Source organism: Mesoplodon mirus (assembly GCF_964341445.2).
Source record: "Mesoplodon mirus genome assembly, chromosome: 3".
In the NCBI taxonomy this organism is placed as follows: Eukaryota; Metazoa; Chordata; class Mammalia; order Artiodactyla; family Ziphiidae; genus Mesoplodon; species Mesoplodon mirus.
In genome coordinates this window covers 46376225-46403842 of record NC_138978.1, presented here as the reverse complement: position 1 = coordinate 46403842, position 27618 = coordinate 46376225, and the positions used below count along the sequence as shown (strand labels likewise).

The 27618-nt window shown below is 39.3% G+C and overlaps 1 protein-coding gene across 2 annotated transcripts in view; it reads right to left on the bottom strand.

Moving 5' to 3' along the window:
- OSBPL9 (oxysterol binding protein like 9) overlaps positions 1–27618 on the bottom strand; it is a gene marked incomplete at its 5' end in the record, with an annotated part of 169826 nt that overhangs the window by 82722 nt on the left and 59486 nt on the right. For both annotated transcript variants that reach the window (XM_082613363.1, XM_082613364.1), the window contains one exon: positions 25487–25565. In XM_082613363.1, the coding sequence (XP_082469489.1) occupies positions 25487–25565 (79 nt within the window). The remainder of the gene's footprint in view (positions 1–25486; positions 25566–27618) is intronic.

The window sequence follows — 27618 nt, the reverse complement described above, 5'->3', positions numbered from 1 at the left end:
AGAATATTCACATTATCTGAAAAGGCTATTAAAACACTCCTCCTCCCTTTACTAGCTATATATCTGTATGAGGCTATATTTTCTTCATATACTTCAACCAAAACAACATATCACAAAGGACTGAACATAGAAGTAGATATGAGAATCCAGCCATCTTCTATTAAACCAGACATTTAAAAGATTTACAAAAATGTAAAACAATGTCATTCTTCTCACTAATGTTTTTTGTTTGGGAAAATGGTTATTTTCCTAATCTGATGCATATTTTCTTAATTCTCAAAGCCTGACATGTTCTTAGCAACTAACTGATACTCATAATTACCAGACAAATGATAATCGTCATCTTCTCAAATGATACTCTCTCAATGAAGTCTCCTGACCAGCATACACTAAAACCTGGCCCCCCAACCCAGCATTCCCTGTTCCCCATATCCTGCTGTACATTTTCTTTTCTTCACTGTACGTATCCCTTCTTTTATATATATTTATATATGTGTAAATGTGTATATTTTTACACACATATGTTTGTATATATTCATATGTGTTTATTATTTACTGTCTGTCTCCTGTCACTGAAATGTAAGCTCCACAAAGGCAGGGATCCTTATTTGTTTCATTTATTTATGTATCCCAAGCCCCTAGAATTATGCCAGGCAAATACGTATTCAATAAATATGTGTTAACTGAGGAGTAATGATTTCATTATTCAGTGTATGGTTCCATGTTTTATATTTGGAATCTAAAAATAGGTTGGATTTCCTAACAAATCATTAGTTTTGCTTAGTATCCTTTAAAGCTGCCATAACTGGCTCCCTCAAAGATTTACGAACAGTCTTAGCTGAAGTCTCCAAACTGCTGAATAAAATACAAGCAAATATTTACAAAAGGCTTTCTCCGCCACAACTTCTGCTTTGACTATCTGAAGCAATACTGTGCTTCTCCTGGACAGAGTCAGCATTGTATTGGGCAACTGGATATCTTTGATTCCATCAAAGCAGACAATGAAAATCCGATATAGATTAATGGGTTATTTTCAATTCATTCTACAACCACATGCTTCCAAGTCAAGTTATTCCTGGTAACTGAAAATTCTCACCAAATTTGTATGTAACTATATCCTAATAATTTTAGCTCCTGCAGAAGATGTGTCCTAACTATTTTAACTCCAGCTTTTAGTAAAGGGGTCACTATTCCTTAATCTTGAATTTAAGAAAAATTAAGATTTGAGTTTTCAATCTTTAAGACTTACAATACTAAGGAGGGGAGAAAAAAATGTTAGGAATATGTTGGTTTTAGAGAGCTCACCTAGACATCAATAAGGAGGGAGCTGTGGCAGAAAAAAGACCAGAAAGAAGGAGAGAAGGAAGTTGAAAAGGATCCACACAGAAACTGTGAAAGTAAGAAGTGATAAAGACCTGGACTATGAAAGTGACTGAAGGAATAGAAAAAGGGTAGAATCCAATGGCCATGGTTACTCATGTGATGTAGGGGAAATGTAGGGGATGCAGATGTAGAAAAAGAGAAGCCTTCAAATTTGGCTAACTAGGTAAATGGAAGTGCTATTTCACAACATAGAGAACACAGGAAGAAAAACAGGTTGGGAATGGTGGGTTGCAAAATATTATTTGGGATTTGAAGAGACCCAGATTCAATGAATCCTGAAATTTGGTAAACCTGACCTCCTGAAAAATCTTATTATCAAAAGTTTTACTGAATTCACTACTTTTTACAGTTAGTATACATGTTGCTAGAAAATACTCCCTCTCCAGAAGCCAAAAAGTAGAATACATCTTTAATGCAAGAAGCTGAGAAGCTGAAGCCAAGTGTTAGTTCAAGAGAAGAAATACAGTTTGACTCTTGAACAACATGGGTTTGAACTGTGTAGGTCTACTTCTACATGGATTTTTTAAAACAGTGAATAATATGAATCACAGTTGTTTGAATCCACAGATTTGGAACAACAGATATGGAGGAACCATGGATACGGAGGGCTGGCTATAAATTATAGGCGGATTTTCAACTGCCCAATGGACCGGGACACCTACCCCATGTTGTTCAAGGGTCAACTGGATAGAACTTCAAAAATACTTTCACTGACTACCAAGGTTCAGGGTTATTCAGAAAAAAAAGAATGCTGTTACAGAATCACTCAACTTTTGAATTAGGCAATAAAAGGAAAAAGCCAGGGAAAAATTAATACATGTTAGAAAATTCAGGAAGAAAATGAAAGCAGGGCAAATAAAATATAAGAAAACAAAATTTGCTACTTAATTCTTTTGTCCACTTCCAAGGCAAACAAGGCCAAAATAGATGTGGCCTAACAAAGTATCAAAATCATATTAATAAGAAACTATAATGATTGATTTATGTTACTTTAAATAAATTCTTAGTTTTCTGAACACAGGTATTATTCCTTATAGACAGAGAACAGGGACACCCTTTAGACTTAAAAAGAAAATGTAAGGGGCTTCCCTGGTGGCGCAGTGGTTGGGAGTCCGCCTGCCGATGCAGGGGACACGGGTTCGTGCCCCGGTCCGGGAAGATCCCACATGCCGCAGAGCGGCTGGGCCCGTGAGCCATGGCTGCTGGGCCTGCGCGTCTGGAGTCTGTGCTCCGCAACGGGAGAGGCCACAACAATGAGAGGCCCACGTACCACCAAAAAAAAAAAAAAAAAAAGAAAATGTAGGGAATTCCCTGGCAGTCCTGTGGTTAGGACTCTGCACTTTCACTGCTGAGGGCGCAGGTTCAATCCCTGGTCGGGGAACTAAGATCCCGCAAGCCATGCAGTGTAGCCAAAAAAAAAAAAAAAAGAAAAGAAAAGAAAAAATGTAATATATATGCAAATATGTCTTCAGGATATAAAGTATAGTAGAGGCACTACTGCATTATAATCTTAAGCTATTCCTAGGGAACCTTTCTAAAGGCTTCACTCTGTCTCCAGTAGCTTTCCAAGGAATTCTGCTCAGGGCACAGAGCTAGCAATAAGCTTCCTTCTCTATATGCAGCTGTTAGCTGTTAATATAATATCTTCACCTTTCTTTAGGAAAGTATATATTTCCAGACCAGACTGCAGTATAAACTCAGACATAAACTCGGTGCATTCCACAAGCTTTAACTCTATCCTGTAAAATACAATCTAGATATATAGTAACATGTCATTGATTCAGCCCTCCCTACAATTTAGGACTTATATAATTTATATCAAATCACTATACTTAAACCAATTCACTAAGAACAAAGTGTAAAAAACATGAAAAGAAATTCTTAATGATGATAAATCATGCTAAAAAATATATCAGACAATAATGTTAGCTTAATTCTAGTGTCTACATATAAAGCTAGGAAAGGGCATTTCTTTCCAGATAGCCTATAATTCAGATTTCCTTCTCTCTGTCCACCATGAACTAACCTGTCCATATTACTAAAACTGTACATTGCATTTATGGCATTACCCTGATATATCTCATTAACCTAAAAATGTAGACTCCTGAAAGGAAAGGACTCAGTTTGGTTCACATTCGAAAGTGCTGCAAGATGGCTAGAAACTTCAACACAAAGAACATGGTCAAGAGTCAATTTATATACTTCAGTCATATTCTACTCATAGTCTTCCCATTAAAAAATCAGAGTATACCTTGTGTAAGTAAAAGTCAGACACTGGTCCCCATGTATGAGTATTTCTTTTCAAGCTTAAGTTGCTGGTCTTGTGACTCTTCTTAACTGAAGACTATTTTCTCAGGGATCTGAAGCCCTGAAGCCTCCTACAGTGGGATAACACCACATATTTTTCTTAAACAATTGCATTTACCCTGACATATTCCAAAGTTACACTTTCATTCAACAAAGTATTTATTGAGGGCATATGTGTCCTTAGCAGGTAGGCACTGGTGACACAGCAATGAAAAAGACACAGTCCTTTATACATCTGAAAGAATAGTGCCACCATCCTCCCATTACTCTGTCAGAAAGCCGGGGATAATTCTCAACTTCTTCTTCCCTATCTTCTTACACGAAGTGAGTCACCAAATTCTGTCTGTCATACATATTTTTTGTTTGTTTATCCTCTCCAGGGCACTCTTATTGCCTTTGTTCAAGACCTCATCACCTCTCGCCAGAACCTCCCCAGTAAGCTCCAAACCAGGCTCCCTGCCTCCCATCTCACTCCTCTCCAAAGCATCCCACAAACAGCTCCCAGTGTTCCTTCTAAGCCACAAAGGTGACAATGACATTTCTGTGACTAAAATACCCGGTGCTTCTCCCCAATATACAGAAAAGGTGTTTTAGTTTATCATTCTGGTGATATGAGACCTTTGATGATCTATCTCATCCCAGACTGAACTCAAGCTCCTTCTCCTCACCTCCCGTGTATTCTCAAATGTCCTACGCTTCTTACATTTCCTTAATAAATCACCCTTTTTCATACTTCCAAGCTTTTGCACATACTTTCTCTTTACCTGGAATGTTTCCTCCTTTCTCTGCAGTTTGGTAAACGTTCTTTCCTTTCACCTCTATCCCTACCTAACTATATCTTTTTCATCCTTCAAAACCTGTATCAAAACCCTCTCTTCTGTGAAGTCTTCCTGCCTCCACCAGTTCTCTCGTTTGCATTTCCATATGTCTCTATCGCCTTTACTTTGTACTGTAATTAGCTGTTCCAAAATATGTACCTTGGATAAGTGATTAGCACTCTATGCCTCAGTTTCCTCAAAACTATTTCTCGTGGTTGTTAAAAGAGTGAAATGAGAAAATGCACATAAGCCTTTGTTTGGTATGGAAACTGCACAAACTGCTATCCTCATTATTGTCTTTCTAGGAAATATTTCTATCGCGGTTTCTCCTATTAAACTGAGAGCTCCCTGACTAGCAGGGAATCAGCTTTCTATCCCTGGTATTGTGCTCTGTATGTGGCATTTTCAAAAACCTAATTTGGGTTACATCTAGCCCAAACCATTGGCTAGAAAAAGGAGAACAGGGAATCCCAGAAAGAGCAGCAGCATGATCATCAGCAACTTCATAAAATAAAAAATAATAATAGTTGGGCTTCCCTGTGGCGCAGTGGTTGAGAGTCTGCTTGCCGATGCAGGGGACATGGATTCGTGCCCTGGTCCAGGAAGATCCCACATGCCGCGGAGCGGCTGGGCCCGTGAGCCATGGCCGCTGAGCCTGCGTGTCCGGACCCTGTGCTCCGCAACGTGAGAGGCCACAACAGTGAGAGGCCCACGCACCGCAAAAAATAATAATAATAATAAAATAATAATAGCAACAGCTACTATTTTTTGAGCACTGCTATTTACCAAGCATCATGCTGAGTATTTATATGCATTTTCTCTAATAGCATCAATACAAGAAGTCTGGAGGTCGGTATTGCCATCCTTGTTTTACTGGTGACCCCCTGCTCCATATTTAGGCTTCCTAGGTGGGTAGGGCTTCCTCTGCAAAGGACGAATAAATATTGGAAGACATGTTGGCCTGTTTTCCTCAACAACTTGAGCATGCTCCCTCAGCTGACATATTAAGAGAGAACCCTGTTGTCAAAAACTCTGGAGTAAAGTTAAACAGGGTACAGGTCAATACCTGTTTGACTCCCTGCCTTTAAATCCATACAGGGGGACTTCCCTGGTGGCACAGTGGTTAAAAATCCATCTGCCAATGCAGAGGACATGGGTTTGAACCCTGGCCCGGGATGATCCCACATGCCACTGAGCAACTGAGTCTGTGGGTCACAACTGCTGAGCGTGCGCTCTAGAGCCCGTGAGCCACAACTACTGAAGCTGGTGCACGTAGAGCCCATGCTCCGCAACAAGAGAAGCCACTGCAATGAGTAGCCCCTGCTCATCGCAACTAGAGAAAGCCTGCACGTAGTAATGAAGACCTAACACAGCCAAAAGTAAATAAATAAAATAGATAGATTAAAAAAAAAATCCATACAGGGAACATTCCTGAGCCTTTCTTCAGCCAGTCTTCCAAGCCTCCCTCACACCTGGTGAAAGACTGCTCACCTCACACTTCATGCCATAACTCACACCAGTCTATTCTGACCAATGTCCCGGTTCCCTTGCTTCATCTGGGCCCCTGCCAATGACAACTAGCAACTTGGATACACACTGAGCACAGGAGAAACTGTGACAACCTGATAGCATGAAAACCCTAACTACTGTCAGAGTAGGAAGCATACTGTACTGTTTAGAAGAAGAGAAAACAGCAGTGAAGCTAGAGCTGCAAAGAGGCTAAGGCATGGTGAAAAGAGAAGTCTGTGTGGCTAAGAGTAAGAAAGGAAGAAAGTCATGGAGAAACAGTGCTGCGTAATGAAGATGGCATGGGCTTGAATTCTGGCTCAGCCACCTCCCATATGTGGTACCCTGGATAAAAACTTCTCCAAGCCTCAGTTTCCTTATCTATAAAATGGGAATAAAAATACCTATCCTATAAACAAGTGTGGGGGTGCACACGAGGATTACAGTGCCTAGCATCACATTAACTGCACTCTTAGTGACTGCTTCCTCTCTACCCCACTCCCTTCTTTTATTCATCAGAGGCTCACTTCTAGAATATAATCACCTCCAGAAAAGATTTCCAGTCATCCTCTCCAAGATTAAAAAAAAAAAAAATCCCATTGACACCCACCTGCACTTGGCTTAAATGACCCATATACAAGGGCTCAGCTCAAATTTCTTTTATGTGATCCCCTAATTCCACCCACTAGGCAGTCCCACCCAAAGCAGATATCCTCATTAAAGCCAGCAACCCAGCAAAGATGCAGCTTCTTTACAGTTTATCTGAATTTGAATTCTTTTTTCTGGGGTATTAGTCGAAACTGTCTTAGGGTCCTCCAAATTTATTACTAAGAAAATGCAATGATGAGTGACTTCCCCGTTAGCACAGTGGTTAAAAATCTGCCTGCCAATGCAGAGGACATGGGTTTGAACCCTGGTCCGGGAAGATCCCACATGCTGAGGAGCAACTAAGTCCGTGCACCACAACTACTGAGCCTGCGCTCTAGAGCCCACATGCCACAACTACTGAGCCTGTGCACCTAGAGCCCATGCTCTGCAACAAGAGAATCCACGGCAATGAGAAGCACATGCATCATCAGAATGAAGAGTAGCCCCCGCTCGCTGCAACTAGAGAAAACCCGCATGCAGCAACGAAGACCCAACACAGCCAAAAATAAATAAATAAATAAATAAAAGAAAAATGCAATGATGAAACACAACTTGAATATATATGTTGAACCAATGTTACATGTGGAGTACATTGATTAAAGCATCATGATCACGAGAATGAATGTTCATAAACTGCAAGTATAGTTAATAAAGCAGGTTGAAAGGCCAAAGATGACCCTGGCAGAAGTGAGTATTTTCTTAGAGAATTCACCAGCTAGTTATCTATCTTAAAGTAAAGCCAAGGGTGAATGCAGTCTAGGCACGACTAAAAGATAGCACTTTAACTCATGGATATTTAACCTGGGGTCAGAAACTACCTGAAAGTGTGCAACCAGGAAGCCTCCTCTAGAATAATTATTTTCAAAATGTGAAACCCTTAAGGATAGGCACTTACCTTGCTCACTACTTTACACCCAGGAACTAGCCTAGTACCTGGTATACAATAAGCATGCAAACACCTGTTGATAATAAAAATGAATGAATGAATGAATAAATAAATAAAAAGAAAGAATGGATGAAATAAATGGAATACTGGTATTTTCCCAAAGTGCCTAGGGGCTGCCTAGGGCAGGGCTCTAGGCCCTCAACCCTCTGACTTCAAGCAGAGCAACTGTACTTTTTTCCATCTCACATTTGAGCTTCTAAGTAAGGTTGCATATGTAAAATGCTTTTATTAAAAGTTTGAAAAACATGGAAAATCTAACTATCATTGTAATTCCCTTCCCTGAACTGCTATTATAAGTACATATAATTTAATGCTTCAATATCCCCTAAGTCAGTTTTCAGTCCCCAAGTTTTCCTGAGGTATGAGATTACATTTTACATAAGCAGTACTTGCCTATTCAACCTTATATAACCTGTACTTTCTTGTACACTGCCTCCTCAGAGAAAAGTTTGAATTTTCTATTATCAAGCAACAAGCGGACATTTTGTGCCAACACATCATGCAAAGCCTGCCAGGCAACAATTTAGTTCTTGTAGTATCACCATCTCCATTGGAAGAGCAGTGCTCATACAACTATTTTAATGTACTTTGCATTCTATTCTACCATTCTTTTAACAATTTTTTTTTTCTTTTTTTTTTTTTTTTGCAGTACGTGGGCCTCTCACTGCTGTGGCCTCTCCCGTTGCGGAGCACAGGCTCCGGACGCGCAGGCTCAGCGGCCATGGCTCACGGGCCCAGCCGCTCTGCGGCATATGGGATCCTCCCGGACCGGGGCATGAACCCGTGTCCCCTGCATCGGCAGGCGGACTCTCAACCACTGCGCCACCAGGGAAGCCCTACCATTCTTTTAATTAGTAGAAAAACAGAAAAATTAAAGTGCCAATAGGAGTGACAATTAACATAAATTTTATAAACATAATAAAGTTGAGAAATCATTAAGCATGCTGAAAACAGTAAATCTTTATCATTAACAGGACACTCCTTAGACTTTGGCCCGTAAGACTTTAGTCCATTGCCTATGTGTTCATTTTTAACGGAAAGGTAAAAAATGTACGACTATATCTTAAGAATAAATATTATGTCTAAAAGGCAAGGTGTCATTAAGGACTTCATAGTATGTCATGAGAATACATCCCCCTTATACCCTGCAAGTCTTTGTTCAACTCAGTTTACTTCCATCCATATTTTCAGTTACACATTATATACTAAAGTAGGGAAATGCTTTTCTTTATATATCTACATTTACTCTTCACAATAATACCTACCAGCAATGGGTTCCAACTTGGATAAAAAGATTACTTAACAACATATATCAGCAATTTTAGATAGTATGGTTAATGAATGAGTCTAAGACTATTCCCTATTCCCTTTCAAAAAGAAAGGTATAAGAAGAGCATGAGCACACCACCAACAACAAAAACATGGACAAGAGAATGAGTGAGGCAGGATTACACTTCAGGATGGCGGAGGAGGAAGATATGGAGATCACCTTCCTCCCCCAAAATACATCAAAAATACATCTACATGTGGAACAACTCCTACAGAACACCTACTGAACACTGGGAGAAGAACTCAGACTTCCCAAAAGGCAAGAAACTCCCCGTGTACCTGGGTAGGGCAAAAGAAAAGAAAAAACACAGACAAAAGAATAGGGACAGGACCTGCACCTCTGGGAAGGAGCTGTGAAGAAGGGAAAGTTTCCACACACTAGGAAGCCCCTTCAGTGGCAGAGATGGGGGGTGGTTGGGGGTGAAGCTTCAGAGCCATGGAGGAGAATGCAGCAACAGGGGTGCAGAGGGCAAAGCAGAGACATTCCCGCACAGAGGATCGCTGCTGACCAGCTCTCACCAGCCTGAGAGGCTTGTCTGCTCACCTGCCGGGGCAGGCGGGGGCTGGGAGCTGAGGCTCAGGCTTTGGAGGTCAGACCCCAGGGAGAGGACTGGGGTTGGCAGCATGAACACAGCCTGAAGGGGGCTAGTGCTCCACAGCTAGCCAGGAGGGAGTCTGGGAAAAAGTCTGGAACTGGCTAAGAGTCAAGAGACCATTGTTTCGGGGTGGGTGAGGAGAAGAGATTCAGAACACCATCTAAATGAGCATCAGAGACAGGTGTGAGCTGCGACTATCAGCGCGGACACCAGAGACAGGCATGAAATGCTAAGGCTGCTACTGAAGCCACCAAGAAGCCTGTGTGCAAGCCATCAGGAATCACTATCCACACCTTCCCTCCCAGGAACCTGTGCAGCCGACCATTGCCAGGGTCCCGGGATGCAGGGACAACTTCCCAGGGAGAACACACGGCAGGCCCCAGGCTGTTGCAATGTCACACTGGCCTCTGCTGCTGCAAGCTTGCCCCACATTCCACACCCCTCCCTCCTGCTAGCATGAGTGAGCCAGAGCCCCCTAATCAGTCGCTACTTTAACCCCCTCCTGTCCAGGGGAAGAACAGACGCCAGAGGGCGAGCTACATGCAGAGGCAGGCCCAAATCCAAGGCTGAACCCCATCCAAGGCTGAACCCCAGGAGCTGTGCAAACAAAGAAGAGAAAGGGAAACTTCTCTGTGCAGCCTCAGGAGCAGCAGATTAAATCTCCACAATCAACTTGATGTACCCTGCACCTGTGGAATACCTGAATAGACAATGAGTCATGCCAAAATTGAGGCAGTGTACTTTGGGAGCAACTGTAGACTTGGGGTTTGCTGTATGTGACTGACTAGTTTCTGCTTTTTCTGTTTATGTTAGTATAGTTTTTAGTGCTTCTTATCACTGGTGGACTTGTTTACTGGTTTCGTTGTTCTCTTTTTATTACTTTTTTATTTCTTAATTTTAACAGTACTATTTTGATTTTAATAACTTTATTTTATTTTTTTCTTCTTTCTTTTTTTTTTTTCTTCTCCCTTTTCTTCTGACCCATGTGGCTGACAGAGTCTTGGTGCTCTGGTGGGGTGTCAGACCTGTGCCTCTGAGGTGAGAGAGCCAAGTTCAGGACACTGGTCCACCACAGACCTCCTGGCTCCACGTACTATCAAATGGCGAAAGCTCTCCCAGAGATCTCCAGCTCAACGCTAAGACCCAGCACCACTCAAAGACCAGAAAGCTACAGTGCTGGACACTCCATGCCAAACAACTAGCAAGACAGGAACACAACCCCACCCATTAGCAGAGAGGCTGCCTAAAGTCGTAATAAGTTCACAGACACCCCAAAACACACCACTGGACACAGTCCTGCCCACAAGAAAGACAAGATCCAGCCTCATCCACCAGAACACAGGCACCAGTCCCCTCCACCAAGAAGCCTACACAACACACTAAAAACCAACTTTACCTACTGGGGGCAGACACCAAAAACAATGGGACATATGTACCTGCAGCCTGCAAAAATAAGACCCTAAATGCACTAAGTTAAGCAAAATGAGAAGACAGAGAATATGCAGCAGATGAAGGAGCAAAGTTAAAACCCACCAGACCAAACAAATGGTTTGGTCTGAAAAAGAATTCAGAGTAATGATAGTAAAGATGATCCAAAAATCTTGGAAATAGAGTGGAAAAAATACAAGAAACATTTAACAAGGACCTAGAACTAAAGAGCAAACAAACAATGATGAACCACACTATAAATGAAATTAAAAATTCTCTAGAAGGAATCAATAGCAGAATAACTGAGGCAGAAGAACAGATAAGTGACCTGGAAGATAAAATAGTGGAAGTAACTACCACAGAGCAGAATAAAGAAAAAAGAATGAAAAGAATTGAGGACAGTCTCAGAGACCTCTGGGACAAGATTAAATACACTAACATTCAAATTATAGGGGTCCTAGAAGAAGAAGAGAAAAAGAAAGGGACTGAGAAAATATTTGAAGAGATTATATGTGAAAACTTCCCTACTATGGGAAAGGAAACACTCACTCATGTCCAGGAAGTGCAGAGAGTCCCATACAGGATAAATCCAAGGAGAAACAGGTGAAGACACATATTAATCTAACTATCAAAAATTAAAGAAAAAGAAAAAATACTGAAAGCAGCAGGGAAAAGCAAGAAATAACATACAAGGGAATCCCAATAAGGTTAATAGCTGATCTTTCAGCAGAAAATCTGCAAGCCAGAAGGGAGTGTCAGGACATATTTAAAGTGATGAAAGGGAAAAACCCACAACCAAGATTACTCTACCCAGCAAGGATCTCATTCACATTCGACAGAGAAATTAAAATCTTTACAGACAAGCAAAAGCTAAGAGAATTCAGCACCACCAAACCAGCTCTACAACAAATGCTAAAGGAACTTCTCTAGGCAGGAAACACAAGAGAAGAAAAAGACCTACAAAAACGGACCCAAAACAATTATGAAAATGGTCATAGAAACATACATATCGATAATTACCTTAAATGTAAATGGATTAAGTGCTCCAACCAAAAGACAGAGACTGGCTGAATGGATACAAGAACAAGACCCATATATATGCTGTCTACAAGAGACCGACTTCAGACATCGAGACACATACAGACTGAAAGTGAGGGGATGGAAAAAGATATTCCATGCAAATGGAAATCAAAAGAAAGCTGGAGTAGCAATTCTTATATCAGACAAAAGAGACTTTAAAATAAAGACTATTACAAGAGACAAAGAAGGACACTACATAATGATCAAGGGATCAATCCAAGAAGAAGATATAAAAATTGTAAATATTTATGCACCCAACATAGGAGCACTTCAATACATAAGGCAAATGCTAACAGCCATAAAAGGGGAAATCGACAGTAAAACAATCATAGTAGGGGACTTTAACATCCCACTTTCACCAATGGACAGATCATCCAAAATGAAAATAAATAAGGAAACACAAGCTTTAAATGATACATTAAACAAGATGGACTTAATTGATATTTATAGGACATTCCATCCAAAAACAACAGAATACACTTTATTCTCAAGTGCTCATGGAACATTCTCCAGGATAGATCATATATTGGGTAACAAATCAAGCCTTGGTAAATTTAAGAGAACTGAAATTGTATCAAGTATCTTTTCCAAACACAATGCTATGAGACTAGATATCAATTACAGGAAAAAAACTGTAAAAAATACAAACACATGGAGGCTAAACAATGCGTTACTAAATAACCAAAAGATCACTGAAGAAATCAAAGAGGAAATCAAAAAATATCTACAAACAAATGACAATGAAAACATGACCACCCAAAACCTACGGGATGCAGCAAAAGCAGTTCTAAGAGGGAAGTTTATAGCAATACAATCCTACCTCAAGAAACAAGAAACATCTCAAATAAACAACCTAACCTTACACCTAAAGCAATTAGAGAAAGAAGAACACAAAAACCCCAAAGTTAGCAGAGGAAAGAAATCATAAAGATCAGATCAAAAATAAATGAAAAAGAAATGAAGGAAACAAAAGCAAAGATCAATAACACTAAAAGGTGGTTCTTTGAGAAGATAAAGAAAATTGATAAACCATTAGTCAGACTCATCAAGAAAAAAAGGGAGAAGACTCAAATCAATAGAATTAGAAATGAAAAAGGATAAGTAACAACTGACACTGCAGAAATACAGTGGATCATGAGAGATTACTACAAGCAACTCTATGCCAATAAAATGGACAACCTGGAAGAAATGGACAAATTCTTAAAAGCACAACCTTCCGAGACTGAACCAGGAAAAAACAGAAAATATAACAGACCAATTACAAGCACTGAAATTGAGACTGTGATTAAAAATCTTCCAACAGGGCTTCCCTGGTGGCGCAGTGGTTGAGAGTCCGCCTGCCAATGCAGGGGATACGGGTTCGTGTCCCGGTCTGGGAAGATCCCACGTGCCGCAGAGCGGTTGGACCCGTGAGCCATGGCCACTGAGCCTGCGCGTCGGAGCCTATGCTCTGCAACGGGAGAGGCCACAGCAGTGAGAGGCCCGCGTACCGCAAAAAAAAACAAACAAACAACAAAAAAAAACAAAAACAAAAACAAAAACAAAATCTTCCAACAAACAAAAGTCCAGGACCAGATGGCTTCACAGGTGAATTCTATCAAACATTTAGAGAAGAGCTAACACCCATCCTTCTCAAACTCTTCCAAAAAATTGCAGAGGAAAGAGCACTCCCAAACTCATTCTATGAGGCCACCATCACCCTGATACCAAAAGCAGACAAAGGTATTACAAAAAAAGAAAATTACAGACCAATATCACTGATGAATATAGATGCAAAAATCCTCAACAAAATACTAGCAAACAGAATCCAACAGCACATTAAAACGATCACACACCATGATCAAGTGGGGTTTATCACAGTAATGCAAGGATTCTTCAATATATGCAAATCAATCAATGTGATAAACCATATTAACAAATTGAAGGAGGAAAACCATATGATCATCTCAACAGATGCAGAAAAAGCTTTTGACAAAATTCAACACCCATTTACAATAAAAACTCTCCAGAAAGTAGGCATAGAGGTAACTTACCTCAACAAAATAAAGGCCATACATGACAAACCCACAGCCAACATCATTCTCAATGGTGAAAAACTGAAACCACTTCCTCTAAGATCAGGAACAAGACAAGGTTGTCCACTCTCACCACTATTATTCAACATAGCTTGGAAGTTTTAGCCACAGCAATCCGAGAAGGAAAAGAAACAAAAGGAATTCAAATTGGAAAAGAAGAAGTAAAGCTGTCACTGTTTGCAGATGACATGATACTATACACAGAGTATCCTAAAAATGCTACCAGAAAACTACTAGAGCTAACCAATGAATTTGGTAAAGTAGCAGAATACAAAATTAATGCACAGAAATCTCTTGCATTCCTATACACTAATGATGAAAAATCTGAAAGAGAAATTAAGGAAACACTCCCATTTACCACTGCAACAAAAAGAATAAAATACCTAGGAATAAACCTACCTAAGGAGACAAAAAACCTGTATGCAGAAAACTATAAGACAATGATGAAAGAAATTAAAGATGATACAAACAGATGGACAGATACACCATGTTGTTGGATTGGAAGAATCAACATTGTGAAAATGACTATAATACCCAAAGCAATCTACAGATTCAATGCAATCCCTATGAAACTACCAATGGCATTTTTTACAGAAGTAGAACAAAAAATTTCACAATTTGTATGGAACACAAAAGACCCTGAATTGCCAAAGCAATCTTGAGAAAGAAAAACAGAGCTGGAGGAATCAGGCTCCCTGACTTCAGACTATATTATAAAGCTACCGTAATCAAGACAGTATGGTACTGGCACAAAAACAGAAATATAGATCAATGGAACAGGATAGAAAGCACAGAAATAAACCCACACACATATGGTCACCTTATTTTTGATTAAGGAGGCAAGAATATACAATGGAGAAAAGACAGCCTCTTCGATAAGTGGTGCTGGGAAAACTGGACAGCTCCATGTAAAAGAATGAATTTAGAACACTCCCTAACACCATACACAAAAATAAACTAAAAATGGATTAAAGACCTAAATGTAAGGCCAGAAACTATAAAACTCTTAGAGGAAAACATAGGCATAACACTCTATGACATAAATCACAGCAAGATCCTTTTTGACCCACCTCCTAGAGAAATGGAAATAAAAACAAAAATAAACAAATGGGCCCTAATGAAACTTAAAAGCATTTGCACAGCAAAGAAAACCATAAACAAGGTGAAAAGACAACCCTCAGAATGGGAGAAAATATTTGCAAATGAAGCAACTGACAAAGGATTAATCTCCAAAATTTATAAGCAGCTCATGCAGCTCAATATCAAAAAAACTAACTACCCGATCCAAAAATGGGCAGAAGACCTAAATAGACATTTATCCACAGAAGATATACAGACTGCCAACAAACACATGAAAGGATGCTCAACATCACTAATCACTAGAGAAATGCAAATCAAAACTACAATAAGGTATCACCTCACACCAGTCAGAAGGGCCATAATCAAAAAATCTACAAACAATAAATGATGGAGAGGGTGCGGAGAAAAGGGACCCCTCTTGCACTGTTGGTAGGAATGTAAATTGATACAGCCACTATGGAGAACAGTATGGAGGTTCCTTAAAAAACTAAAAATAGAACTACCATAAGACCCAGCAATCCCACTACTGGGCATATACCCAGAGGAAACCATAATTCAAAAAGAGTCATGTACTACAATGTTCACTGCAGCTCTATTTACAGTAGCCAGGACATGGAAGCAACCTAAGTGTCCATCAACAGATGAATGGTTAAAGAAGACATTGCACATATATACAGTGGAATATTACTCACCCATAAAAAGAAATGAAATTGAGTTATTTTTAGTGAGGTGGATGGAACTAGAGTCTGTCATACAGAGTGAAGTAAGTCAGAAAGAGAGAAACAAATACCATATGCTAACACATATATATGGAATCTTAAAAAAAATGGTTCTGAAGAACCTAGTGCCAGGACAGGAATAAAGATGCAGATGTAGAGAATGGACTTGAGGACATGGGGAGGGGGAAGGGTAAGCTGGGATGAAGTGAGAGAGTGGCATGGACATATATACACTACTAAATGTAAAATAGACAGCTAGTGGGAAGCAGCCACATAGCACAGGGAGATCAGCTCGGTGCTTTGTGACCACCTAGAGGGGTGGGATAGGGAGGGTGGGAAGGAGACACAAGAGGGAGGAGATATGGGGATATATGTATATGTAGAGCTGATTCACTTTGTTATAAAGCAGAAACTAACACACCATTGTGAAACAATTATACTCCAGTAAAGAAGTTAAAAAAAATTAAAAATTAAAAATTTTTTTTAAAAAATGAAGGAAAGAATAGCATAGACCAATAAAACTAATAGCTGCTTCTTTGAGAAGATAAACAAAATTGATAAACCATTAGCCAGACTCATCAAGAAAAAAAGGGAGAAGACTGAAATCAAGAGAATTAGAAATGTAAATGGGAAGTAACAACTGGTTCAGTCTCAGGTTGTGCTTTTCTAAGTAACAACTGATACTGCAGAAATACAACGGACTCTTAGAAAAGATTTTCTAGGAATCCTTTCAAAATACAAACGATTCCTGCAAGAGGGAGGGGATATGGGGATATATGTATACGTATAGCTGATTCACTTTGTTATACAGACAAAACTGATAGACCATTGTAAGGTAATTATACTCCAGTAAAGATGTTAAAAAAAATAATAATGTAAAGAATAAATGAATGGAAAGTAGAAAAAAAAACTTAAGTGCAATTAAAATAAGTGAACTGAAAAAGAAAACAAAAAAAAAAGAATGAGCGATTCACCAAATAAGAAATAAACACATTAAAAATATTCTTGAGAAGAGGACAATGGGTTGGCATTCTTCTAAAATTATAATGCTAAATGTTGATGAAGGGTTTAATGAAGAAGAGGGGAGTATAAATTGACAATCTCCCTTGAAAGCTATAGGGGAAGGCTGTTTCAGGAATATTAAAAATATTTATGTCTTTTGTTCTGACAAATGTTTTATGAATCTATCTGTCCTAAGCTAAACAGAGACTTGGTTGAAGATTTATGTACAAGGATGTTCAACACAGTATTATTTAACATAGAGAAAAACCTGTACAATATAGATTAATGGTTTAGTATGATTATTCATAAAATGGTATATCACATAACTGTTAAAAATCATATTTTCTTAGAACATTCAGTGTCATGTGGAAATGTTCATGATATAATATGTAAAATTGAAAGTATGGAAAGTTATTTACACGGAATGACTCAATTTTGTAAAATTCACACACAAACACACACACTCACAAACAACTGAAATTTCAGAAGGAAATCCACAAGCATGTTACTAATAATTATCTTTGGGTTGTTGGATTATGGGTTATCATTAGTATCACCTTTATACTACTCTGTATTTTCCCAATTTCTACAGTGAGCAGTTATTAATTTTACTACTTAGAGATTATAAAAAAGGGGACTTCCCTGGTGGCGCAGCTGTTAAAAATCCGCCTGCCAATGCAGGGGACACAAGTTCGATCCCTGGTCCAGGAAGATCCCACATGCTGTGGATCAACTAAGCCCGTGCGTCACAACTACTGAGCTTGTGCTCTAGAGCCTGCGAGCCACAACTACTGAGCCCGAGCACCACAACTACGGAAGCTCGAGCGCCCAGAGCCCATGCTCCGCAACAAGAGAAGCCACCGCAATGTGAAGCCCGCGCACCACAGCGAAGAGTAGCCCCCACTCGCCACAACTAGAGAAAGCCTGCACGCAGTGACGAGGACCCAATGCAGCCCCCCCCAAAAATAAATAAATAATAAGGAAGTTATAAAAAAGGAAATGGTGGGATAAAATGTAAATAACTAACAGAAAATAAAATTGTATAGCCACTCTAATACTGACTCAGTAAGCCAAACAGTCCACAATTGGTTAAATTTGGATAAATTATAATTTCAAATATTCAGGGAGGATCCTGAACAGAAAGCAAATTAAGAGGAAGAAAGGTACACCAACTGAGGTCCAATCCTCCTACAATAACACAACAAACTCCCAATATATGAATTCAGTAGCATTTCCCCACTTAATGCCTACTGAAATTATAACATCTAATTAGAGAATTAGTTATAGCTGACTTACTCCCTTACAGAAAGTCTGTAAATGATTATTTTGTTTTGAGGAGGGGTTATCGCATAAAAATAAAAAATATAAAACTGCAGATGGAAATTTTTGTTAAGTCAGTAGTCAACAGAAGATAATGGAATCTGTTTACTTCTGCCTGCAACCACAAGTTAGTCTAATGATGTACTGCCTCTTCTTCTAAATGATTAAGGCTGAATTAAACACTTTCCTTCACGACTGGGCTGGTTTGTAGTAATTTTGCATTTGCATAAATGAGCGAGCTCTAATGGACTGAGTTGAAAAGGTCAGCTATCAGCCCAACCACAGATGACTTCTGCTAAGACTTACACAGTTCCTAAAGGTTCTTCTAATTTAAACATTTTTTATTGTCTAAAAATGTTGTATTTTGTCTTATGCAACTTGTATTGCTTTAAAAGTATACCCAAATAAATCTGCAAATTTCATATTGAAATCATTTTGGAGAACACACTGATTAAAAGATGTCTTCATTAAAGTCCTTTGAAAGTAAAGGATTATTTTATGAAGAACTAATCATACACATATACCTAATTTTCATCTTTAAAAAATTTAGATTTTTTCACATACCAGGTTTACTTAAGGCAAGACATCTGTGTAGGTTAGGACATAGTAAAAGATGACCTAAGATCAAGGCCAGGATCCTTGTCTCTCTGTGTCTCACTTCTCTCATATATAAATTGGGGATACTTCCATGTAATGTATAAGGTTATGAGAGTAAAGTGGAATAACAACGTGATACCACTGCATCCAGATCAATGATTGTCAAACTTTAGTGTGTGTCAAATCACTAGAGAGGGCTCATTCCCAGAGTTTCTGATTCAGCAAGCCTGGGGCTCAGCCAGAGATTCTGTGTTTCTAACAAGTTCCCAGATCTGGCCAGTCTGGGACCACACTTCAAGAACTACGGATCTAGACAGACCTGGGCACAATTTTTTTTGCACTACACGGGCCTCTCACTGTTGTGGCCTCTCCCATTGCGGAGCACAGGCTCCAGACGCGCAGGCTCAGCGGCCATGGCTCACGGGCCCAGCTGCTCCGCGGCAGGTGGGATCTTCCCAGACCGGGGCACGAACACGTGTCCCCTGCATCGGCAGGCGGACTCTCAACCACTGCCCCACCAGGGAAGCCCCTTTTCTGACTCTTAAACTAGAAATATAACTACCTCATTGTAGAGTTTAAGAATTATGGAAGTAATGCACATTGCCTGTTGAACACAGTGCCTAGTTTATAAGACAGTGGTAATAGGAGTTGTTACCACCACTATTGCTACTATTTCTACTAAGCAATGGAACATGTAGAACATTAACACCAGAAAAAGCTTTAATTGCATTAAACTGCACTGTAATTTAAAGTTCCTTATATTTTACATTAATTCCTTTTCTGACAAAATTATAAAAGTTAATTATAAACTAGTTGACAAATTTATATAATAACTTTTTTGTAGCAGTTAAGAGAATGGCTCTAGAGCACAACTGTTTGTGTTCAAATTCCAGTTCTGTAATATACCACGTGTCTGTGGCCCCCAGTTTCCTTATCTATAAAATAAAAACAATAATAGTACCTACTTCATAAGGTTGTGAGAACTGAATGGCTTAACCTACATAAACCTCTGAATAGTGCCTGGCATAAAATAAACATTTGATAAATGTAGCTATCATTATTATTATTATTACTATTATTCCAATACACTATCAGTAACATTATAAATATATATATATTTATATATACATTAAAGCATTAAATAGGTTTAATTTTATTTGAAGGTAAAACTCAAATAACTGGGTATTTTTCTAATTATTAGTATGAACTATAGACTATTTAGTCTTTTATTAGGTTGAGACATATGAACTGCTGATATGCAACTACTTTTGACTGATAAAAACAGTACGTACTTTCATATGGCTGTAGCTAGTAGCTTTCACCCCAACCTCTCTGATCATTCCTTTGAGCCCGTTGATGGTTCTACCCTAGTGCACTCCAAGGTTTGGTTTTCAGCTCTCTTTTCACTCAGATCTCCCAGGAGGTTCATACCCACTATTACTACAGTTTTAACCACAGACTGAAAATCCAGAGGTCTTATCTAGCTCATAGATACATTTTGTTGGCCTACATAATTGCTTTTTAAAACCTGAAGATTTAACACTCACATATTCAAACTCTCACGCACAAAAAAATCTGGATTTCTGGCTTCTCTTGAAAAACTGGATGATCTAGCAACACTGGACAAGCATTACCAAAAGCCTACAACTGTCTGGAATTAAGTAGCAGCTACCACTTCAAATAGGGCATGAGTTCTCTAAATTGCTAGTCTTCAGTCAGCTTTACTCTTCACTCATTTACTTATCTGCCTAGCCCTGAGGCATTCAATTTTTCAAATTTTAATTCTACCTTCCAGCAATATGTTGATAACCACTAATCTCCATCTCCAGCCCAGACTCAGATCCAACTGGCATCACCGTCAATACCTGTGAGTCTCACAGACACCTCAAATATAAGTGCCTCACCACCTCTGTTTTAGATTCTCTATTTCAGACGTTGACAACATCCAAACAAAACAGTAAGCCAAGTCTTACTAACACGTTTACTACTCTCATTCTCTCACCTCCCATTTCCAAGCAATCAACAGTTCCTAAAGATTTATCAATACTTCCTAAAAATCTCAAGTCTATTTTCCTCTTCTCCTTCCCCATTACCAATGCTTTAATCCACTCAGGGCCTTAACAATCAAGGCTATTTATCTAGAGCCCCTGTCTTACTCGTCTCCTCTCTGCTTAAAACTCTGCTTCATTGGCTCCTCACAGACTCAGGATAAAAATAAACCTTTTCATATTAGATGTAGGCCTCTGACTATCTTTACAGCCTCATCTCCTGCCCACTGTTCTAAAGGTACCAAACATTTGTAGTTCTCTGAACATATCCGGTAGCATCATATTTCCATACCTTTGTACATGCTACAACAACCCATCTGCCTGGTAAATTTCTGTTCAATCTTCAGAACTCCACCAGTTAGAGGAGGTAAGGAGGGAGAGGTGGGAGACAGAGCCTGGTGACAAGGGACTTTTAATTTTTATATTATATAAATCTGAACAACTCAAAATTTTTAGAACTAGTATAATTTTAAATTTTGATTATTTTAAAAAGAATTACTCGGTAACAAGAAAAACTCTGCTCTTCTGTGCAGCACTGAGTGATTGTCTCTTTTGCCTCTCCATTATTTCAGTGTTCTATACATATTTCTACTACTACAGCATATTTCATACTACATCATATACTTCTTTACAAGCTCCTTAACTTCCTGGCTCATGTCTTATTAACCTGTATACCCTCAGTTCTGAGCACAGGAAGTAATACATACTAGACATACATTGAATGTTTGAACTCAACAGCCAGTCTAATTAATACCAAAACTGCTTTCCACACAATGTCTAGCCAAGAAGCCAAATGCAAAAGACTTTTGCTGACTGATAGGAAAAGCGATCATTTCTTGCTATTGCTCAAAAGGAAAGAGCCAGTTTATAAAGATGAATTGGCAACTATTTCCTTTTTAATCTCTGAAAAATGACAGAATGAAGCTGTAGTTTTCAAACCTTTTTAAAGCTCTAACATGGTAGGATTGTAATTTCAATTATTACCTAAAGGGGAAAAAATAGAGTATTTCTTTTTCAAAACTAAAGTTAATTTAAATTAACTTTGTTTAAAGAATTTTATGGCATCTCTTTAAAACTGGAGATATTCTGAAATATCAAGTTACCAGAACTGGGAATCATTAGAATGAAAAATTATCTGTTGTTTCAGGAAAGTTTGTTCTCTTCATGGCACCAGTCCTCTCAATTATTAACAAATGATGTTTCAGGATACAGGACATGTAGGTCAGTTAGAGATTCAAACCACAGTGGAAATGAAGGTGGTGGGTAATAGCCTGCCTACATATATTTCCATACATTTGACTTCCTTTCTTGTTACTATGGATGAACTGTCCATGCTCCCAGCCAAAGGCAATGCCCCACCTGTGTATTAGGCCCCATCCTGTCTTGCCTTCTGAAGGACACTGATCCAATAATTCTCCCCTTTCTCTCTCGCATCATCAATTTTTCCCTCTCTACTGAATCACTGCCAACAGCATAAAAACATGCTATTATTGCTCTTATCTTTAAAAAAAGATATCTCATCTTTATCTCATTTCCTTCCTCCAGCTACTACTGTATTTCTCCCCTTCCCTTTACAGCACAACTTGAAAGCACTGTCTATACTCTCATCTTTAAGTTGTTCTTTTCAAGGTTACCAATAGACTCTTAATTGTTAAATCCTGGGATCATTTCTTAGCCCTCAACTTTCTTTTTTTTTTTTTTTTGCTGTACGCGGGCCTCTCACTGCTGTGGCCTCTCCCGTTGCAGAGCACAGGCTCCGGACGCACAGGCTCAGCGGCCATGGCTCACGGGCCCAGCCGCTCCGCGGCATATGGGATCCTCCCAGACCGGGGCACGAACCCGTATCCCCTGCATTGGCAGGCGGACTCTCAACCACTGCGCCACCAGGGAGGCCCAGCCCCCAACTTTCTTGATCAGGAGCATTTGACACAGTTGCTGATGCCTCTCACCTCCTAGAAACACTTTCTATCTTGACTTCCCACGTACCACATTAACCTGGTTTTCCTCCTCCTTTTTTGGTTGCTTCTTTTCAATCCCTTTTGCTAGCTCCGCCTCATCTCTGTGTCTTCCAAATAAATGTTGGAGTGCTTCAGAGTTCATTACTTGGACCTCTTCTCTTTTCTCTCTACACTTATTCCCAAATTCTCATGGCTTTAAAAACCACCTATATGCCAATGACTCCCAAATTTATTTCTTCAGGCTGGACTTTCCTCCTGAATTCCACACTTCAACTGCCTACTTGACATCTCCATTTGGATGTCTGATAGGCATCTAGAACTTGATTATAAGTATGTCCAAGGCTAAGTTCCTGATGCCCACCTGCCACTCCCAAACTAGTTCTTCCTGCAATCTTCCCCACCTCAGTTAACGGCAACTCCATTCTTGTTGCTCAAGACAAAAATATGGTGTCATCCTATACTACTGTCTTCCTCTCACATGCTACAGTTCAACCTTCAAAAAAATATAATATCTAACAACAGACTACTACTTAGCAATATAAAAGGAACTACCAATATATGCAACAAGATGGGCGAATATTAAAAACATTATACTGAGCTAAAATAAAGCCGGACAAAAGACAATACATACTGTATGATTCCATTTATGTGAAACTCTCCAAAAAAAAAAAAATCTAATCTTTAATGATAGATCAGCAGTTGTCTGGAGCCAGAGGCTGGGAGTGGAGACTGACTGAAAGAATAAAAGAAACTTTTGGGTGACAGAAATGTTCTACATCTTCATTATGGTAGCATTTACATGAGTCAGTAAATTTGTCAATATTCATTGAACGTTATAGAGTGTACATTTTATTGTATATTAATTACAGCTCAATAAAGTTGATTACACACACATAATAAGCCAGATAATCACACACACATAAGCCAGATAATCTCATGTTGCCTGAGACTCCCATAACTATTATAGTAGAAAAGTATCCATTTAAAAAATACATATAACACTTCATTTATCCTTGTCATTTAAATGATTCATTAAAGGAGTTGCCTGTTTTATAAGCAAGCCACATAAATATGGAAGTGTTAAAGGGGAGGTCAGTTTAACATAAATAATTTAAATCAGAGAAGGTAGAGGTGCCTTTGCTCTAGGGGCCTGGATCTCCTCTCCTTTAAACAGGCAAACAATACAGCTTCTGGAAGTCCAAAGAAGATGTCTCCTTAGTAACTGCAGAAGAGAGAATTCCATACTGCAGCCTTCACCTGCATCTAGCAGCTATTACTTGAAACACATTAAAGTATTCAACTTCATTCAAGTAAACAGTTCCAGAGTGTGGGCATTATCTGCTTTCATTTATAAGCAGCGGTATATATTTAACCTAAAAATAAAGGCCATGGGCTTTCATAATAAGATTTTAAATGTTTTATGAAATTAAACGTAGTAGAAAATTTCAGGAGGACATCATTAGCTTATAGCAGTCTGAATAAAGAACATGACCAAACATAATAAATACTTTAAGAATGCTTTTTCCTAAAAGCATTAGAGATATCACGAGTGAGTACACTGGTTTGTCTTTATTATATATAAGCTGGATCTTTCATTTCTATGTGCCAATTTCTTAAACAAGACAATGAAATAAAATAACTTCAATACACTATCCTAGTATAGAAGGACAATAGCTGCCGGAACATCTTGTATAACATATCTGGTCACTGTTAGACATCATAACCAAAACATTTGTAAGCTATAAATTTACTATTTCTTTATCTTGGTATGCCTAGCATCTATCACAGTGCATTGTCACTTGCAGTTCAAAGAAAGTGCAAATATTCTCAATTTTTAAGTTTCTTGGACTGCTTTAAACATAAAATAGAGGTTACTCTGGATAGGCAAAATAGCAAAAACATTAGTAACAAAGCTAACAGGCACTCCTAATAGATGAGAGGTACATTAGGACAGGATCATTAAAATTGACTTTTATTTGCTGGTTTAGAGTTTTCAAAGCAAGATGAAATGAGAATGATCATCTAGTACCTTACCCTTTCTACCGGTGAACCATAGCATGCAATGCCGAAACATAGCAGTGGCAGATGGCATTTGGTGTTATGAACTATAAAAAGGATAACAGCAGAGAAATGATGGCTGGCAGACAAGACGCAGAAATGCAGATGAAATGAATGCAAACTTGTAGTTCTTGAAGCAAAGCAAAACCTTTAAGCCAAAGGCTGCTACTAGCTTCAATTTATATTTTGAGTTTTACACGGACAAACACTGCAGCCTTCACAATCAGTCTTTGGACTTTTCATGCAGAAGCAGAGCCACACTCCTCGATAAGGAAGACCAGCAACCTTCTGCAAACACAAGCCAGCAGCAGCAGCCCATCACTCTCTCCCTTCACTGATTTTCATCGTTTCAATTTTTAATTTTCAATTGCAGCCAGATCCACAGTCGTTTCAAATAGATCTGTATCCACTGCAGATACGATTAGATCCCTGCCTAACCTGCAGCACCACTTCATCCAGAACGTTCCTGTGCACTCGTTCATGCAGGATCAGTTGCAAAACCATTCCAGTCACCCAGCAAACAACCCAAAAGAGAAGGAAAGAAGCAGCTGGGACTATGAAGAGAAAGAATCTTTTCTTTCAGCTCACCCTGGAAATGGAAGGTTTTCTGATCAACAGTTATTGTGAAGGTGCTGTCGTCCTCATCGTCTATACCAATCACAGCTCCCTGTGAAACAAAGAGCAAAATCCCAATAAGGCAAACAATGACATCAGCAATATTCACTACTGCTACAGCCCTGTAACGCTCAATGCACCGACGACACTGGAAGCAGGCTAGACGCAGAAAAGGGGAATCTGAGACTCTAGCTTTGCTTAAGGAGGAAGAACTAAACGAGCGGATGGCAGGGCACTGTGGTACTCTGCAAGGGTACTTTCTACCCTTGCTTAAGGGGCATGGATATGGGGGAGGGGGAGGGGATAAACATAGAAGCTGAGTCTAGAATCCGTTTAAGAGCCAGCCACTGATCCTTTCGGAGCTTTAGACTGTTCTCTAAAATGGGAGTCACCGGGTTGTTCTGAGGCTCAAAGAACACAAGTGCTCTTCATCAGGCTGCTTCTGTGTTATATTTGTCAGTTCAGAAATGCCAGGCGACACTTGCTTCAAAACACTGTCCCAGTGGCTTCTTCAAGGTATGCTCTCAAAAGCACCTGTCCGTGGCTCTGCTACTGCACTTCCACATTATACTGTGATTATCTGTCTGCCTTCTCCCACTGAACTGCTACAAGATCTTGGAAGTCAAGGACTACTTTATTTATTTTGATACATAGCACTCAAGTACACACTTAGTATATGTTTTCTAAATAAAAACATGAACAACTCTCTAAAAGAGGCGGGGGGGGGGTGGGTGGGTAAGGTAGGCCTGCATTTATAAGTTGTTTGTTTCAGGAAGGTGGATAGAGTGGGTTTTAAACTTTTTCTTTTTGGTATTCAACTATATGCAGCGTATTAAGACAACAGGAATTAGGAAAGCAACATGAAGCTATGCAAAATAGGGAGTCTACTGGTCAGTGTCCTTAAGAAATAAGTCTTAAGTATTCCAGAGAGAATAGCTAGAGAACATGGCACAGGTATAATGCTCCAGGTTAGTGACAAAACAAGCAGTATGCAACAGACAAAACTAGGACCTTGTAGATGGGGATTGAAAGGACTTAAGGGGTGAAGATACCTAATCCCATGAAAAAAAAGGCTACTCCTATCCCAGGAGGATTAGGTAATAGAGCCAAACATTTACAGGTTACCACCACCCCTTCCAAAAGTTCATTTTATGTCACTTTGTCTATTCTAATGCAGGTCTTTCACAAAAGCAGTCTCCAACTTACAATGGTTTGACTTATGATTTTTCAACTTTACGATAGTGTGAAAGCAATACACATTCAGCAGAAACCGTACTCTGAATTTTGAATTTTGATCTTTTCCTGGGCTAGCAATATGTGGTGATACTCTCTCATGATGTGGGGCAGCAGCTCCCCATCAGCCACGTGATCACAAGGGGGAACAAGATACACTGACAACCATTCTGTACGTCATCAACCATCCTGTTTTTCAGTACAGTATTCAATAAATTACATGAGCTATTCAACCCTTTATTATAAAACAGGCTTTGAATGAGATGATTTTGCCCAGCTATATGCTCACATAAGTGTTCTGAGCACGTTTAAGATATGTGAGCCTAAGCTATGGTATTCAGTAGGCTAGGTGTATTAAATGCATTTTTGACTTATTATATTTTCAATTTACAATAGGTTGATTGGTATGTAACCCCATTGTAAGTCTGTACCTGTTTTCACTTACCAAAAGAAATCTGGAAATTTTCCAGAAAACAGGTGAAAAGCGAAAATCGCATTCAGCATTTGTTTTGCCCTGAGCCATTACAGAGGCAGTGTGCACGCCAAATAGCAAGAGTAGAACCGCCAAGCTCCCTCCCCAGGAACTACACTCAGCATCTCAGCATCAAGATGTCACAGCTTTGAACTGTGTCTGTGAGCATCTGGGCTTTACCTCTGTTTATTTTGCGTATCTGTTAGGAAGCTGCAACCTAAAGTAATTGCTTTTGCACTTTACCCATTTCGCCTTACAAAAGGTTTCATAAGAACACTCTTCTTTCAGATAGGAGGGGAAACATGTATTTATTTCTTCTCAGAGGCTGTCTGGATGAACCCCAACTCTATCCAAATCCCATCAACTTGAATTACCTTAGTTATTCCTCTGTGTCATATTG